Source organism: Cervus canadensis, chromosome 22 (assembly GCF_019320065.1).
Source record: "Cervus canadensis isolate Bull #8, Minnesota chromosome 22, ASM1932006v1, whole genome shotgun sequence".
Lineage (NCBI taxonomy): Eukaryota > Metazoa > Chordata > Mammalia > Artiodactyla > Cervidae > Cervus > Cervus canadensis.
Window position 1 is genome coordinate 41,904,501 of NC_057407.1, and position 14,384 is coordinate 41,918,884.

The window sequence follows — 14,384 nt, forward strand, 5'->3', positions numbered from 1 at the left end:
AGAGTGGGAGACTGCCTAGAAATGGTCCCTTGCCTTCAAGCAGCCGGCAGTTTCAAGTGGGAGAACCAAACACATGAACTGGATCATTCCTTGATAATCTGACCCAAGCCCCAGGAGAGCAACACACAGGTCACTGGGCGAGGCCAGGGGAGCAGCTGCTGACTATGGGGCTGTGCAGAGGGGGTGAGCCCTGAGCTGGCCCAGGGGTGACAAACATGAGCTGACCAGCAGAAGAGGAAGAGGCCCTATGATACCCACACGAGGAGGATGTGGTCTGGACTGATGGGTGACTCTCAGGAGACATGAACCCAAACCGGAGAGGCGAGGGGCACACCCAGAGTCATGCAGCTAGCAGCATTTTTGCATTATGGAGCTAGTTAAACCAAGATTAGAATCTTAGCTCTGCCACTTACCCGCTCTGGCTGTGTCCCTCGGGACAAATGACTTAATTTCTCAAAACCTCAATATTTCCAACTAGAAAGACAGAGATAGTTCCTACTTCAAACGTCACAATGTCTACCATGAAGGTTAAATGAGATGATGCATGTACAACATCTAGTAGAGATCTCACATATGGTGATATGGATGTGGGGTGGTATCTGAAAGATTAAACAGCCTGCACAGCACAGACATGGAGCCCTCAGGAAGGACTCATCTGGCAAGCCAGCCCAGGAGAATACCAGCTCTGGACAGCATTGCTGGAAAGCCATCACTGGTGTGGCAGTAGTCATAGCAACAGCAGCAACTATGAGAGGCGAGTCCCACCTGGAGGACCTCCCCCATCATCCCCACCTCAGTCTGAGCAAACCTTTTCATTCTGAATCCTTTGCACATTGATAGGCTCAATTTACTCACTATAAAAGTGCTTCTGTCCCCAGGACTCACTTGAAAGGTTAAGTCTAAATTGTAGCATCTTTTTAGGGAAATGTTACATCTGTGGAAACAAAACATCCCATGATGTTTCATCCCCCCATAGAAGCTTTTTCTTGGCAATCAAGTTGGTTACTCACTGAATCCTCCTTCTCAGCTGCTCTGTGAAGCTGAGATGTTCCAAACCTACTTTGCAGAGAATATTAAACATCATTCATTGACTGGCCAAGCATCTTCCAGCTTTTTCCACACTCTTGAATTTCCCCACCTTAAACATATTTGAATAAAATTCCCTGTTCCTTTTATCACAGCTGTCCAAATACTAGCAACCAACACTTAACTTCCAAAGACAGCACTTTTATCAGGCATTTCCCCAGAAGGTCAGGGGTTTCCAAAACTGAGGGAGTCAGAAATAGAAGGGGGCTCTCTCACCTCCCACACTGTTTGCATGGAGCCCCAACATTGCAAAGGGGAATCCCGAGTTTGTCTCAACAGAGCTTTTCAAACTGGGTCCCAGAGAGTGCTAGTTTGGTTTAAAAAAGGTGGCGTGGTGGTAAAGAATCCGCCTGCCAACGCAGGAAACACAAAGAGACACAGGTTGGATCTCTGGGTTGGGAAGATGCCCTGGAGTAGGAAACAGCACCCAATTCCAGTATTCTTGCCTGGAAAATTCCATGGACAGAGGAGCCTGGTGAGCTATAGTCCATGGGGTCACAAAGAGTCAGACACGACAGACTGAGCACACACATGCACACAGTGGGAAGGGAGAATTCTGTGGTCAAACAGCCTTCAGAAAGAAGTCAACAGGCTTATTTACTACAGAATCTCTCAGAGTCTTCCACGTGCTAAGGCCCATCAGGAATCTGTAAGGGGAGGTAAGGAGCAGGCGGTCTTTCACCTCTACTCATTTTTTCTCTCCTCACCTCCCCTCCCTCTGACCAGACATCTCAAAGTGTGGGGGTTTCAGAAAACACTCCTCTGGAGGAAGAATAAGTCCTAGTTCCAGGAAACCTCTAGTTTCGTAGAACGACCCGGGTTGTTTGGAGGATACCCACATATCCTCAGAGGAAGGATCTAAGCCCCCGTGTGCCACCTGCCACGCTCCTGCTCAGGAAGGGCTCCCAGCTCCAGGCCTCAAAATGCACAAGGCCAGTCTAGGTCAGGCCTGGCTGCAAAAGGGCACTGGATTATGGATTTTACCCTGGGGGAGCTGAGGGCTGTGGAAGACTGGCATAGCTTGACGGTGAATTATAAACAGTTTATCACCTAGAAAGTCATCATCTTGGGCAACTCTTCAGTGTGAATGGCCATTGGAATCCCCCAGAGGACTTGTTAAAATACAGGCTGCTGGGCCCCACCCCCAGAGTTTCTCATTCAGCACATTTTGGGGGGCAGCTAAGGGCTTCACACTTCTGACAAGTCCCCAGGGGGTGGGGATGCCAACGCTGCTGGTCAGGACCACACTTGGTAAACTAGAGTGCAGGGCCTGAATCCTTAGTCAGAGAGCCCATTGTAAAGTCCACACTGTCCTCTCAGCAACTCCATGCTGGGCCAGGTACCAGAGTGGGTGGCCCTTCACCCAAACAGCCTCCCCAAGCACCTAACGCAGCCAGAAGACAAATGTTCCCTTCCTTGACTCCCACCACCCCCAGCCCAGAGCCACTCTAATTATCATCTGACCTTCATTCATTCATTCAATAAACATCCAGTGAGGGCCTGGTGCCAGGTGCTACAGACCCCAGGTCAACAGCCACCCCTTCTGCCGTCTTGGACCTGGCAGCCCAATTGTCAAACGAGGGGCAGGCAAGGAAAATAGATCATTACAACACAGGGTGGCAGCTTTTGCCACATCTCCTGAAGTCCCTTCATCTCAGGTCAGGTATGGATTCCTCTCAGTTCCACCTCTGAGAGAGTTCCCAGCGCCTGTCTACTTTCTGCCTGCTCTGTCACCCAGGCCACCACCATGCCCGCCTGGAGAGCTATACTCCTATCGCCTACTGGTCTCCTCAGTGTCACTCTTGCCCCCTCCAATCCAGGGTGACCTTTTAAAAATGGAAATCACATCATGCTGCTCCCTACTGAGGATGCCTCAGTGGCTGTGGCTTCCCTCATCAGAGCTCCAGCCCCACCGGCCTCTCTTCCCTTCACACTGTCCCCACGGCTGCTGCTTCTTATCCCTCAGCTCACGTTTCTGCTTAAATGCCACTTCCTCCAGCAGCTTTCCCTGACTGCCATTCTAGCTCAGTGTGGAGGATTCAAGGGGGCTGCAAATCCTCTGATGGTCCTCCAGTGAGAGCAAGGCTTTGTTTTCCCTCCTCTTGAAGCTGAGCTGGAGCTCAGATCACTTTGATCAACAGAATCTGGGTAGGGGATGGAGGTGGGTGTTCAAGGAGACTGCAGCTCCCCCACTGCCACCTCGAGACCCTGAGCTCCCGTGACTGAAGTGAGACTCTGACCCCAAGTGGAGAGGGTAGCAGCCCAGCTAAGTCCAGCCTTATAGCTGTCTTCACCAAAGTGCCAGGAAAGGGGTGGGGGGAGCCGTCTTAGACCTCCCAACCTGGACTCTAGCAATCATTCCATCCTAGCAATCATTTGATGACATGCTGTCTTTCATTTATTTGCATATGTTTGATGCCATATCTCACTCCTCCACGAGACGGTAAATTCCACCAAGGCAGGAATCAAGTCTGTCTTGTTTGCCATTGGAAGCCAGGACCGGGCATTGGTAGGTACTCAGTAAATACTGGCTGAATAAGCAAACCAACAAGTGCAGAGTATCGTGGACACACAGGAGGGCACCAAGGTAGACTCATGGAAGCTTTGCAGAGGAAGTGATACCTAAACGCTAGGCCTGAAGAGCAAGCAGATGGCAGGGTTCAAAGAGCAGGGCCACAGGGACTGGGCGTCGCCCCAACCACATCACCTATGGACAGTGCCCAGGCGTGTACTCATGAGAGAGAAAGAGGAGGGATTGTGTGTCTTCAGCAAGAAGCACAGTCTAGGAAAACAAGAGATGCTTGATATACACCCCTGTGACTTCTTGGAGAGAGAAGCCTGAGCTGAAAGTCAGGAGCCCTGGGAGTTCTCACTCAGAAGCTCACAGTGTAGCCTTTGTAACATCCCCCTTAGCTTGCCTGGTGCTCAGATGGTTTGAGATAAAACCAGTGACTCCCTCACTACATCCCTGGGTTATCATGAGGATTATAAGAGAGCCAAGAAGTCAGAGTGCTTTGAAAAAGGTGTGTTAGAACAGAAATATGTCATGGTGGAAGAAGACACACATGATGGTATTGTTTTCTGAACGTTCTGTTGCCACATGGAACTCAGCCTGGGTGAGTCAAGCCCAGACTCCTCTTGGGCACTCCCTGGGGAGCTGGAAGTTTTTCAACTGCCCAGGTGGAGAGGAAGCAGCTGGGGCCTTAGAAAGAGAACCCATGGAGCAAAGTAGGAGCACTAGACTTGGTGTCAAGAGACATGAGTTCCTGTTATGGACTGAGTGTCTGTATTCCCCCAGAAGTCATATGTTGAACTCTACTGTCAATGTGATGGTGTTAGGAGGTAGGGCCTTTAGCAGATAGTAAGGATTAGATTAGGTCTTGGGGGATGAGGAGAGTCCTCATGATGGGATCAGTGCCCTCGAAAGACTCTCTAGCGCTTGCTTCCTCTCTCTGTCCTCCACTCCATGAGGACACAAGAAGGATCAGCGCCCACAAGCCACAGGAGGGAGCTCACCAGAACCTCACAAAACCACCACTGGTGCCCTGATCTCCAGCTTCCGGCCTCCAAAACTGGGAGAAATCCATTGCTGTTTACAAGCCACCCAGTCCAGAGTACTTTGTTATAGGAGCCCAAATGGACTGTGCAGTGGGAATAACATGACCAGACCTGGGCCTGGGCACCAACCCCCTCACCCTGAGAGGTTACCTGGCAGATAGGTGGACCTTTTTTAATAAAGGACCTACCAGATGCAGAGTACATCATGAGAAACGCTGGGCTGGAAGAAGCACAAGCTGGAATCAAGATTGCCGGGAGAAATATCAATAACCTCAGATATGCAGATGACACCACCCTATGGCAAAAAGTGAAGAGGAACTAAAAAGCCTCTTGATGAAAGTGAAGGAGGAGAGTGAAAACGTTGGCTTAAAGCTCAACATTCAGAAAATTAAGATCATGACATCTGGTCCCATCACCTCATGGGAAATAGATGGCGAGACAGTGGAAACAGTGGCTGACTTTATTTTGGGGGGCTCCAAAATCACTGCAGATGGTGACTGTAGCCATGAAATTAAAAGATGCTTACTCCTTGGAAGGAAAGTTCTGACCAACCTAGATAGCATATTAAAAAGCAGAGACAGTACTTTGCCAACAAAGGTCCGTCTAGTCAAGGCTATGGTTTTTCCAGCAGTCATGTATGGATGTGAGAGTTGGACTGTGAAGAAAGCTGAGCACCGAAGAATTGATGCTTTTGAACTGTGGTGCTGGAGAAGACTCTTGAGAGTCCCTTGGACTGCAAGGAGATCCAGCCAGTCCATCCTAAAGGAGATCAGTCCTGGGTGTTCATTGGAAGGACTGATGCTGAAGCTGAAAACCCAATTATTTGGCCACCTCATGCGAAGAGTTGACTCACTGGAAAAGACCCTGATGCTGGGAGGGATTGGGGGCAGGAGGAGAAGGGGACGACAGAGGATGAGATGGCTGGATGGCATCACTGACTCGATGGACATGAGTTTGAGTAAACTCCAGGAGCTGGTGATGGACAGGGAGGCGTGGCGTGCTGCGGTTCATGGGGTCGCAGAGTCGGACACGACTGAGCGACTGAACTGAACTGAACTGAACCAGATGGCAGGACAAGGCTTCTCTGGACAGCCAGAATGAGGGACCCAGAGCACAGCCCAGATCTTGTGCACTGAGCTCCAAAGAAGAGGCAGCCAGAGGTCAGGCTGGTTGGCCCTGGGGTCAGAGGGCAAATCCAGGCATCCCCTGGAGACTCTTGCTTCCAAAAGCTGTGGGGGGTGGGGGGGTGGGCTGTGGTGACACATCGGCCTGGTGCCGAGGGCCCACAGCAGCTGCACTGGCCTGGCCACACCCTAATTAGACTTTCATGGTGTGTCCAGCGGCCTGCTGGGCCCGACTGCCAGCTGGGGCTCCCCTTCTGTCTGGTGGCCTCAGTTAATGAAGCCATGAGGGGCTGACTGAGCTCATTACAGGCCATGTGAAGGAACAGGGTGCCCCTGCACATGCTCCCCCAGGGCCTCCCACCCCCGTGTCCACACTGAGAACAGGAAGAGGGAGCTGAATCCAAATCAAGAGGAAGGAGAGGGGCGGAAGCTGAGCTCCAGCCCAACCACGCAGCCTGAACGGCTCCCGTGACAGCCCAGCCAGAGATGTGGGTTTCTGTACATGAGTCTGAGTCTGTGGTTTTAGCAGAGTGTTCAGAGTCCATGGCTGCTCTCAGACCACACCCAGGCCTTTCTCATCTCAGTACAAGGAGGAAGAATGAGAGTGAAGGTTCAAATTTGCCACTTCCCAATAACTGGCCCACAGACATGTTTGTACAAGCCTTTCTGTCATCTTTAAGAAGGGATACTGATCTGACTCAAAGCAAGTGCTCAGTTAATGTGCTCGATACATCATTACTGTTCTTGTTGTTACTAAAAGACAGTCACGAAAAGGAACCAAAACCTGAGCTTCTGAATGGCAGGTGAGTGATTTTTTTCTTCTACTTCTCTGCATTTGTAACAAAAAATGTTTTACTTTTATCTTTTAAAAAAGTACATGCTTTCTCCAAAATATCAGAAAAATGAGATTATGTATGAAAGGGCCCAGACAGTGCCTGGGAGTAAGTTATCAACAGAAGTATCCTCCTGCAGTGAAAGTTTGAATAGATGTGATTGGGTGGGAAAACATGCCTGGTATTTGCAAACGTGTAATAAATTTCTGCCCTTTAATAAGGCAATTTCTTTTCCCCAGATGTCAAGGGAAGAAGGTACAGAAGTTGAGAGCTCAAAATGCTGAGGCACCCAGGTAAGGAGACATTGAGGGGAGTTTGAAGGAAGAGCGCTCCCTGGCCAGAGTAGAATGCAAAACACAGGGAGAGAAAGGTGGACGCAACTAAACAAAGTGTAGTCTATACACACAACAGCATATCATTCACTCTTAAAAAGGAAGGACACTCTGACACATGTGACAACATGGGTGAGCCTTGAGGACATTATGCAAAGTGGAATAAGCCACAGTCACAGAAGGACAAATACTGTATGCTTCACATATCTGAGGTCCCTAGAGCAGTCAGGTTCATAGAGATGGAGAGTAGAAGGGTGAGTTCCAGGATGGGGGTGGGGAAGGGAAATGGGGCGCTGTTCACGACGTGCAGAGTTTCACATTACTAAGATGAGTGCTGGGGAAGGGTGCGGGTGATGATTACACGACAGTGTGGATGGACTTAACGCCACACACTTGTACATTTTAAAATATTTAAGGTGGTAAACTTTATGTTATGTGTAGTTGACCACAATTTAAACCTATGTAGAGAGAAAAAAAGAGACTGAACCCAGAGGAAAGAGGAACAGAACAGACAGGATGGAGCAAGTCGCTGGTCTCCCGGGGTTGAGGGCCATTCACTGGAGAGATGACTCACAGAGGAGGGGGACCTCCAGGGAGCATGGCCGAGGGGGAAACAGATGGAGGGGGGCCCAACCTGGTAAGGTCATGGCTTCTATCTGCACTTGGCCACTGGCCCCTTAGGGTCCTGAGCTAGGGGGCATTTACAGCTTGAGGACTCAGCCAGGGATGTGCCCAAGAGGATCAAGCCTCCTTCTCTCCTCAAAATCCGAGCTTGGGGTGTGAGAAATTAGGACCTGGAGGGTGTGTGTATATAAATAAGCAACTAAGCCTGGCACCATCCTCCAGGGGAGGAAGGAAGAGGAATACTTTGAGCATCTATTTCAAGGAGAAGCAATTCCAAGGCCACTGTGCTGAAGGAATGCAGACATGGGCTAGCTGACCCCCAGATAAAAGAGAACTGGGTATAGTCAGGATGTCCTGAAAGGCGATGGGCTGGCACCTGGACCCGGATGGAGGCAGAGCCTGGTGCTTGGTGGCATAATAACAACAGAACCATTTATTGAGCACTTCCTGTCTCTGACAAGTGCTTCTCTTGGTCCATCGTGTATTCCTTTCAGCATCTTTATGGGTAGCAACTATTTCTACCCTCACTTTACACCAAGGAAGCCTGAGGGCTGGAGATGAAAGTCACCTGCAGACACTGGGCCTTAAAAGCCCACCATCTGCCCCCAGGGAATCCTGGTTTCCTTGCTGCTTCACCTCCCAGCATTGCCTCCCACCACGCCAGACCCTGAGCCCCTACTCACTTGAACTGGTGCTCCCGGGAGCTGCGGATCTTGGAGGAGAAGCGCTCGGCCAGCTTCTCCAGGCTGCGGGAATACTCGAGCTCAATCTCGGCTTTCCGGCGGAAAAACTCCTGGAGGTCCTGGAGCAGCTGCAGCCTCGACTCCGACTGCTGCTCCAAGCACTTGAACTGCTCCACCAGCTGCGTGCGGATCTCTGTAGGCAGAGGCAGGAGCAGGCTGTGAGGTGGAGGGGACAGCACGGCGATCCGCCCAGCCTACCCACCGCCAGTGGCCCAGGCACTGTGATGCCAGCCGCCCCCTCCCCACCACCCGCCACCCAGAGCCTCTCCAGGCACTGGCAGGACGATTGAGCAAATGCCAGGTTTTGCCACAGTGTAACGCAATGTTTCCCAAAGTTGAATCACCGCATGTCACCACCATGATTTCTGCCATACCCACACATCACCTGCATTATTATTTTTTCCACATGATCTAGTAAATTCACTCACTTTTCTTACTGAAAACAACTTACTTAAAACATACAGTTTAATGTCATTATGGCAAGGGTAAAACTAGAACCACTTGCCGTCTTGGTACACAGAAACTTGATTCAACAAAAACAAAAATTTTGTTAAAATTCTCTCCAGAGACTATTGCTTACCAAAGGCCCGAAGCCTAAGCTTCTGAGTCTCCATCAACAAGAGGAAAATGGGAGCATGAGAGGAGTTAAAGACAGACTTCCTCCAGGTGTAGTCAGGACTGAGCGAGGGCAGAAGGGATGCCATTCACTCTCAGGTTTCAGGGTTATTTAAGGTTATTTAGGTTATTTATCTCTCAATCACCTTGAGATTCCATGCATCACCATCTCAGGTACCACCAGAGAATGTAGTCCAGGCTTCAGGAAATCCTGACAGAGCAAACCAGGTCTGTGCACCCAGGGCAAAAGTTCACAAGCAGGGGCTAGAGATAAAAATCACAGCCGGATCCCAGTGGTTTTGTCACTGCTGCCGTCACCACACAGTAACCTCTTCCCCACCATCCCACAGGCTGCCCGCAGATTAGTCTCTCCACACTGTGCTCACACCAGCTCCCTGCTCAAAACTCTCCAGGGCCCTCCTCTGACTGAGTATTAAGTCCAACTCCTTAGCACGGAATTCAAGGCCACCCACTATCTGACCCCAAACTTCTCTGTATCTCCCCCCAGTGAACTCACTATTCCTTCAAACTAGTCCCTGAGATGTCCAATCCTATTGTAGAAACAGGCCTCCTGTCTGAAAAGGTGGCCAGTACATCTTAGCATCCTTTGGAAAAGTGGTCTTCAAAGCATGCAGCGCTACTCTGGGGCACTGGAAGACTTGCCAGGGGGTGCACGGCAGGAACTGTTACAAAGGCATGGGTTTGAGATCCTACTTCCATTCCCACTCTTTCTTCCTTTGCCTGAGAATGTGCCTCGGCATCTCTCCTTTCCCATCTGCCTCTTCACAACCATCCTCTCTATTTGCAGAAGGCCATCTTCTCCCTTATTCAGAATCTGATTATGGTGCAATTTCTCAAAGAGTCAAGGTAGAGAACAGTTAAAAATGTTGGTGCTAGCAAAACTTCTTTAATCTAGGGACCATAAACCCCTGCTACACAAAGTGTGGTCCATAGACCAGCAGCATCAGCATCTTCCATAGGTTTATTAGAAACACAGCCCTTGGTCAGTCCTGACTATACCTGGAGAAAGTCTGTCTTTAACTGCCCTCCCACTCCCGTTTTCCTCTTGTTGATACAGACAGAAGTCTTAGTCTTAGAAACAACACCCATAGACTTATTAGAAACCTTAGGTCCCAACCCAGACCTTCTGAATCACAATCTGCATTTTAACGAGATCCCTGGATGGTCCTTGTGAACCTTAAAGCCATCCTATCCATCTCATTCTGAGAAGCACCCATTCTGTCTTACTTTTTATTTTTAGTAATTATTTATCAAATTATAAAACACTGATATTATTTTGATGAACTGCATGATAAATCAATATGAAATAAAGATACTTAGGGTTTTATGGTCAAAGCAAATTTTTTAATGTCCGTTTCAATTTACATACATATTTTGGACAAAAAGAAAAGAGAAATCAATAAAAAAGTTCAAGCATGAAAACATATTATGTAAAATTCTGTGAAGGAAGTAGAAGGGAATTATGACTTCAAGAAGGTAAAGATAAGAACAATATAACTATAAATTTTCTGACTTGTACAGGTAATTTTTGATGAGTGGTGGTGGATACAAATGTTTTGTGGTATTTATCTTCAGTTCAGCTCAGTTCAGTTCAGCTGCTCAGTCGTGTCGGACTCTTTGCGACCCCATGAATCACAGCACGCCAGGCCTCCCTGTCCATCACCAACTCCCGGAGTTTACTCAAACCCATGTCCATCGAGTTGGTGATGCCGTCCAGCCATCTCATCCTCTGTCTTCCCCTTCTCCTCCTGCCCCCAATCCGTCCCAGCATCAGTGTCTTTTCCAATGAGTCAACTCTTCGCATGAGGTGGCCAATTACCACCATGCAATTCCACCCATAGATCATATCCAGAAGAAATCAGTGTTCATGTCTACACTCAAAATATGGAAAATATTCACAGAAGCTTATAGCTAAATATTAGAAACAACCCAAAATGTCCATTAAGAGTACATAAGATTTTTTTTCAAAGGGACAATTTATTTCAAAATGCTTGTCAGTCTTAAAATATTAATGGTAAAGTGAATTTATGCAAGGAGTAGATAAGATTTTTTAAATGTGAGATGTTCATTCAACGGAATGCCATATGATAAGGGAAAAAATGATCTACTGCTACCATGTTGATGGAAAGTAGCAAGGAAAAAAATAAGATCATGCAAAAAAACAACTTATGGTGACTGAGTTCAGAGAAATGATCACCTTTGGGGGTAATGACTGAGAGAGGGTTCAAGGTTGCATTCTGGAATACTGGAGATAGACCATTACACCTTGATCTGGTAAAAATTAACTGAGCTGCACACTAAGATCTGAGCATTCTACTGTACATAAGTGATACATCAATAAAAAGGCAAACTAAAAATTGCTGTTATTTAGTTTGCATTTGATACAGTTAAGAGGGTAGAGTAATTTTATTCTACAAGGTCAATATTTACAATATGGCAGAAATGATATCCTTTGTAACTGTTTAAATTTCTGGTGAACATTTCAGATGTCAAGTTAAAATGTGTGAGGCAAAAGAGATTTTTTTTTTCCCCAAAGTTCATGTAGAGGGTAGGCAAGCAAAAAAGTTTTAAAACCAGTGTTTAAGAGGCCAAGCACTGCCCCTCCCAGGAAGTCCCGGTTGGCTCAGCCCTCATGACCCCACTCTGAACTCCCATGGTCCATGCAATTAGTCTCAGAGAGACTTGTGCTCTTTTCTTTAAATTCTTTCATGGACGCATGTCATATTAGCTCCTCAAAAGAAATTTTAAGATCTGACAGTGGATTCTCCCAGCACAAATATCAATATCTGTATAGCAAATCCCTATTTACCTTTACCAAAGTGCTTTTACCCAAGGACATCAAATGTTGTGATTATGGGAATCTCACCCAACACACATACACATATGCATACACACAAACATACACACCACACACACCCACACACAACGCACACATCACATTCACATGCCACATGGCTTCACATTTACACACATCACACACACCTAGCACACATACACATACCAGACACACATCACATCCATACACCACAGAGACTCACATACTGCACAAATACCACACATACCACACAATCACCACAACCACCACACACATTCATACATATGTACCACATACCCACACCACTAACACACCACATCCCAAACACACCCCATACACATTCACACATGCTATGCGTATACTATACCCATACCAGACATGGATGTTATTATTATTATCCATTTTTACAGTTGAAGAAACCAGGACTCTGTGTAAACTAATCAGGAACTTGTCCAAGGTCACATTTTGCTCTATTGACTGTAACAGTCTACACAGGCCCTCCTTGATATGGCTCACTTGTTAAACTGGACTGAGATGCCGTCACTCCCACAAGTGCAAGCCCTGCCATATTAATACATAGTTATAAAAATGTTTTCTAAATATTTTAAAAATTACTTTTAGACCATCTACTATTTGAGACTCAAAATAACCTTAATAATAATCATGAGTACTTACAGAGCACACCATGTGTTCCATGCCTGATGTTGAGTTCTCTGGATATTTATCTCACATAATCTGTATAATATCCCCTCTAAAGTGGGTGCTACTAGTATTCCCCCACCTTTTCTCCACAGATGAGGAAGTGGAGGCGCAGAAATAAGTAGCCTCTGGTCATAACAGCTGGTGTGTGGCAATTAACCTAGGAATCAAGCCTAGGTCCTCAGTTGAGAGCAATGACCCTCCAGACACCTCACTAAAATGAGGCCATATTATTTTCTTTCAAGACTTTAATCCATGTGTATTCAATTTCTTTTATCCTTTTTGTAACAAGATGGTGGGCTAAAGAGATAGTATTTATCAAGAATGCTGCAGCCGCTCCCTTCCTCCATTACAGGGCATTATCAGGAGCCAATGTTCTCCTATTTTAGAGGGAAATCTCATAAATCACACTTCTCTGACAGGAGACGATTTGGAAGCAGCAGAGAAACCTCCCTCAGTTCACACAACCAGCTGGAGCCTGGAGCAGCTTGGACAGCCCAGAGTCAAGCCTCTCTCACAGGAGACGCCCTGGCAGGAGCCAGACTGCTGCCTGCCTGCCCGTGCTGTGGAACCTGCTGGGATCTGATTACCCATCTCCTTATCTCTAACTCCCTTCCAAGTTTCTCCTCCTTAGAGCCAGCACAGATTTGGCTTTTCTCGGGGTCGGAGATTTCAAAGAGAGAGAAAAATAAATAAATAAAACAACTGCTTGCAAGGCACAGACTTCATTCAGAAGACGGTCCCCCTGGGAATGGTTCCAATCTCGGCACAGCACTGAGGAGCGGAAAAATGAGCGGGGGTTGGGCAGGGAGGAGAAGGGGCTTAGAGAGCTGGGAAAGGCTTTGCTGTCAGAACATTTAGAGCTGCAGGTGACCGCCCTGACTCCTGGCACAGCCTCCTGGTTTTACGGAGGCGTGAGGCCCAGAGAAGTCTCCTGAAGCACAGCTCTCCCTGTGTCACTCTCCATGGAGCAACAGGAGAGAACAAATCTGACTCCATACCACATCTGTCTCTTTTACTTTAACCTTGGTCTTCTATTGCTTTTGCTACAAGTTCACCACAAGTTTATTAATTTAATAATGCCTAGAACCTGAAATATACAGGATAGCCCATTCTCAAGGTTCTGCCCTAAAAATCCCCCGTGCTCCACCTACTTACCCTTTCCTCCCGCCTTGCTCCTCCAATGTCATATAGTTGGAATCATTTTAAAACTGGCTTCTTTTACTTAGTAATATGAACTTATAGTTCTTTCATGTCTTTTCATGGCTTTTTTTCATGGCTTGATAGCTCATTTCTTTTTATTGCTGAATAATATTCCATTTTCTGTAACAATATTCACGGTTTCTTTATCCATTCACCTTTTGGCAATTATGAATATTTTCGGCAAGTTTTCATGTGAACATAAGTCATAAGACTTCCCGTGTGGCTCAGCTGGTAAAGAATCAGCCTGCAGTGCAGGTGACCTGGGTTTGATCCCTGGGTTGGGACGATCCCCTGGAGAAGGGAAAGGCTACTGACTCCAGTATTCTGGCCTGGAGAATTCCACAGACTGTATAGTACATGGGGTCTCAAAGAGTTGGACACAACTGAGTGACTTTCACAAGTCATCCTCACTCCATCTGGATAAATACCTTTTTGTTAACTAATAAGCAGATGCTCCAATACTTTGGTGTGAAGAGCCAACTCACAGGAAAAGACTGATACTGGGAAAGGTTGAAGGCAAAAGGAGAAAGGGGCAGCAGAGAATGTGATGGCGAGACAGCATCACTGACTCAATGGACATAAATCTGAGCAAACTCCAGGAGACAGTGAAGGACAGGGAAGCCCAGCATGCTGCCATCCATGGAGTTACAGAGTCGGACATGGCTTAATGACTAAACAACAACAACAAAACTAAATTTAACAGCAGTTTTAGGTTTAAAGAAAAAATGGGG

At 47.3% G+C, this 14,384-nt stretch overlaps 1 protein-coding gene and 1 long non-coding RNA gene across 9 annotated transcripts in view; one reads left to right on the forward strand and one right to left on the reverse strand.

Moving 5' to 3' along the window:
- The window catches only part of SRGAP3 (SLIT-ROBO Rho GTPase activating protein 3), a 245,427-nt gene that overhangs the window by 118,097 nt on the left and 112,946 nt on the right, over positions 1 to 14,384 (reverse strand). For all 8 annotated transcript variants that reach the window (XR_006264405.1, XM_043442109.1, XM_043442108.1 and 5 more), the window contains exon 2: positions 8,241 to 8,433. Coding sequence is in view for 7 of the 8 variants with exons in the window: in XM_043442109.1 (XP_043298044.1) it covers positions 8,241 to 8,433 (193 nt within the window). In the remaining variant the exon portion in view is untranslated. The remainder of the gene's footprint in view (positions 1 to 8,240; positions 8,434 to 14,384) is intronic.
- LOC122424361 lies at positions 6,263 to 13,159 on the forward strand. Its single transcript, XR_006264406.1, has 3 exons — positions 6,263 to 6,571; positions 6,841 to 6,894; positions 12,873 to 13,159. It is a non-coding gene; the product is annotated as an uncharacterized LOC122424361 (long non-coding RNA).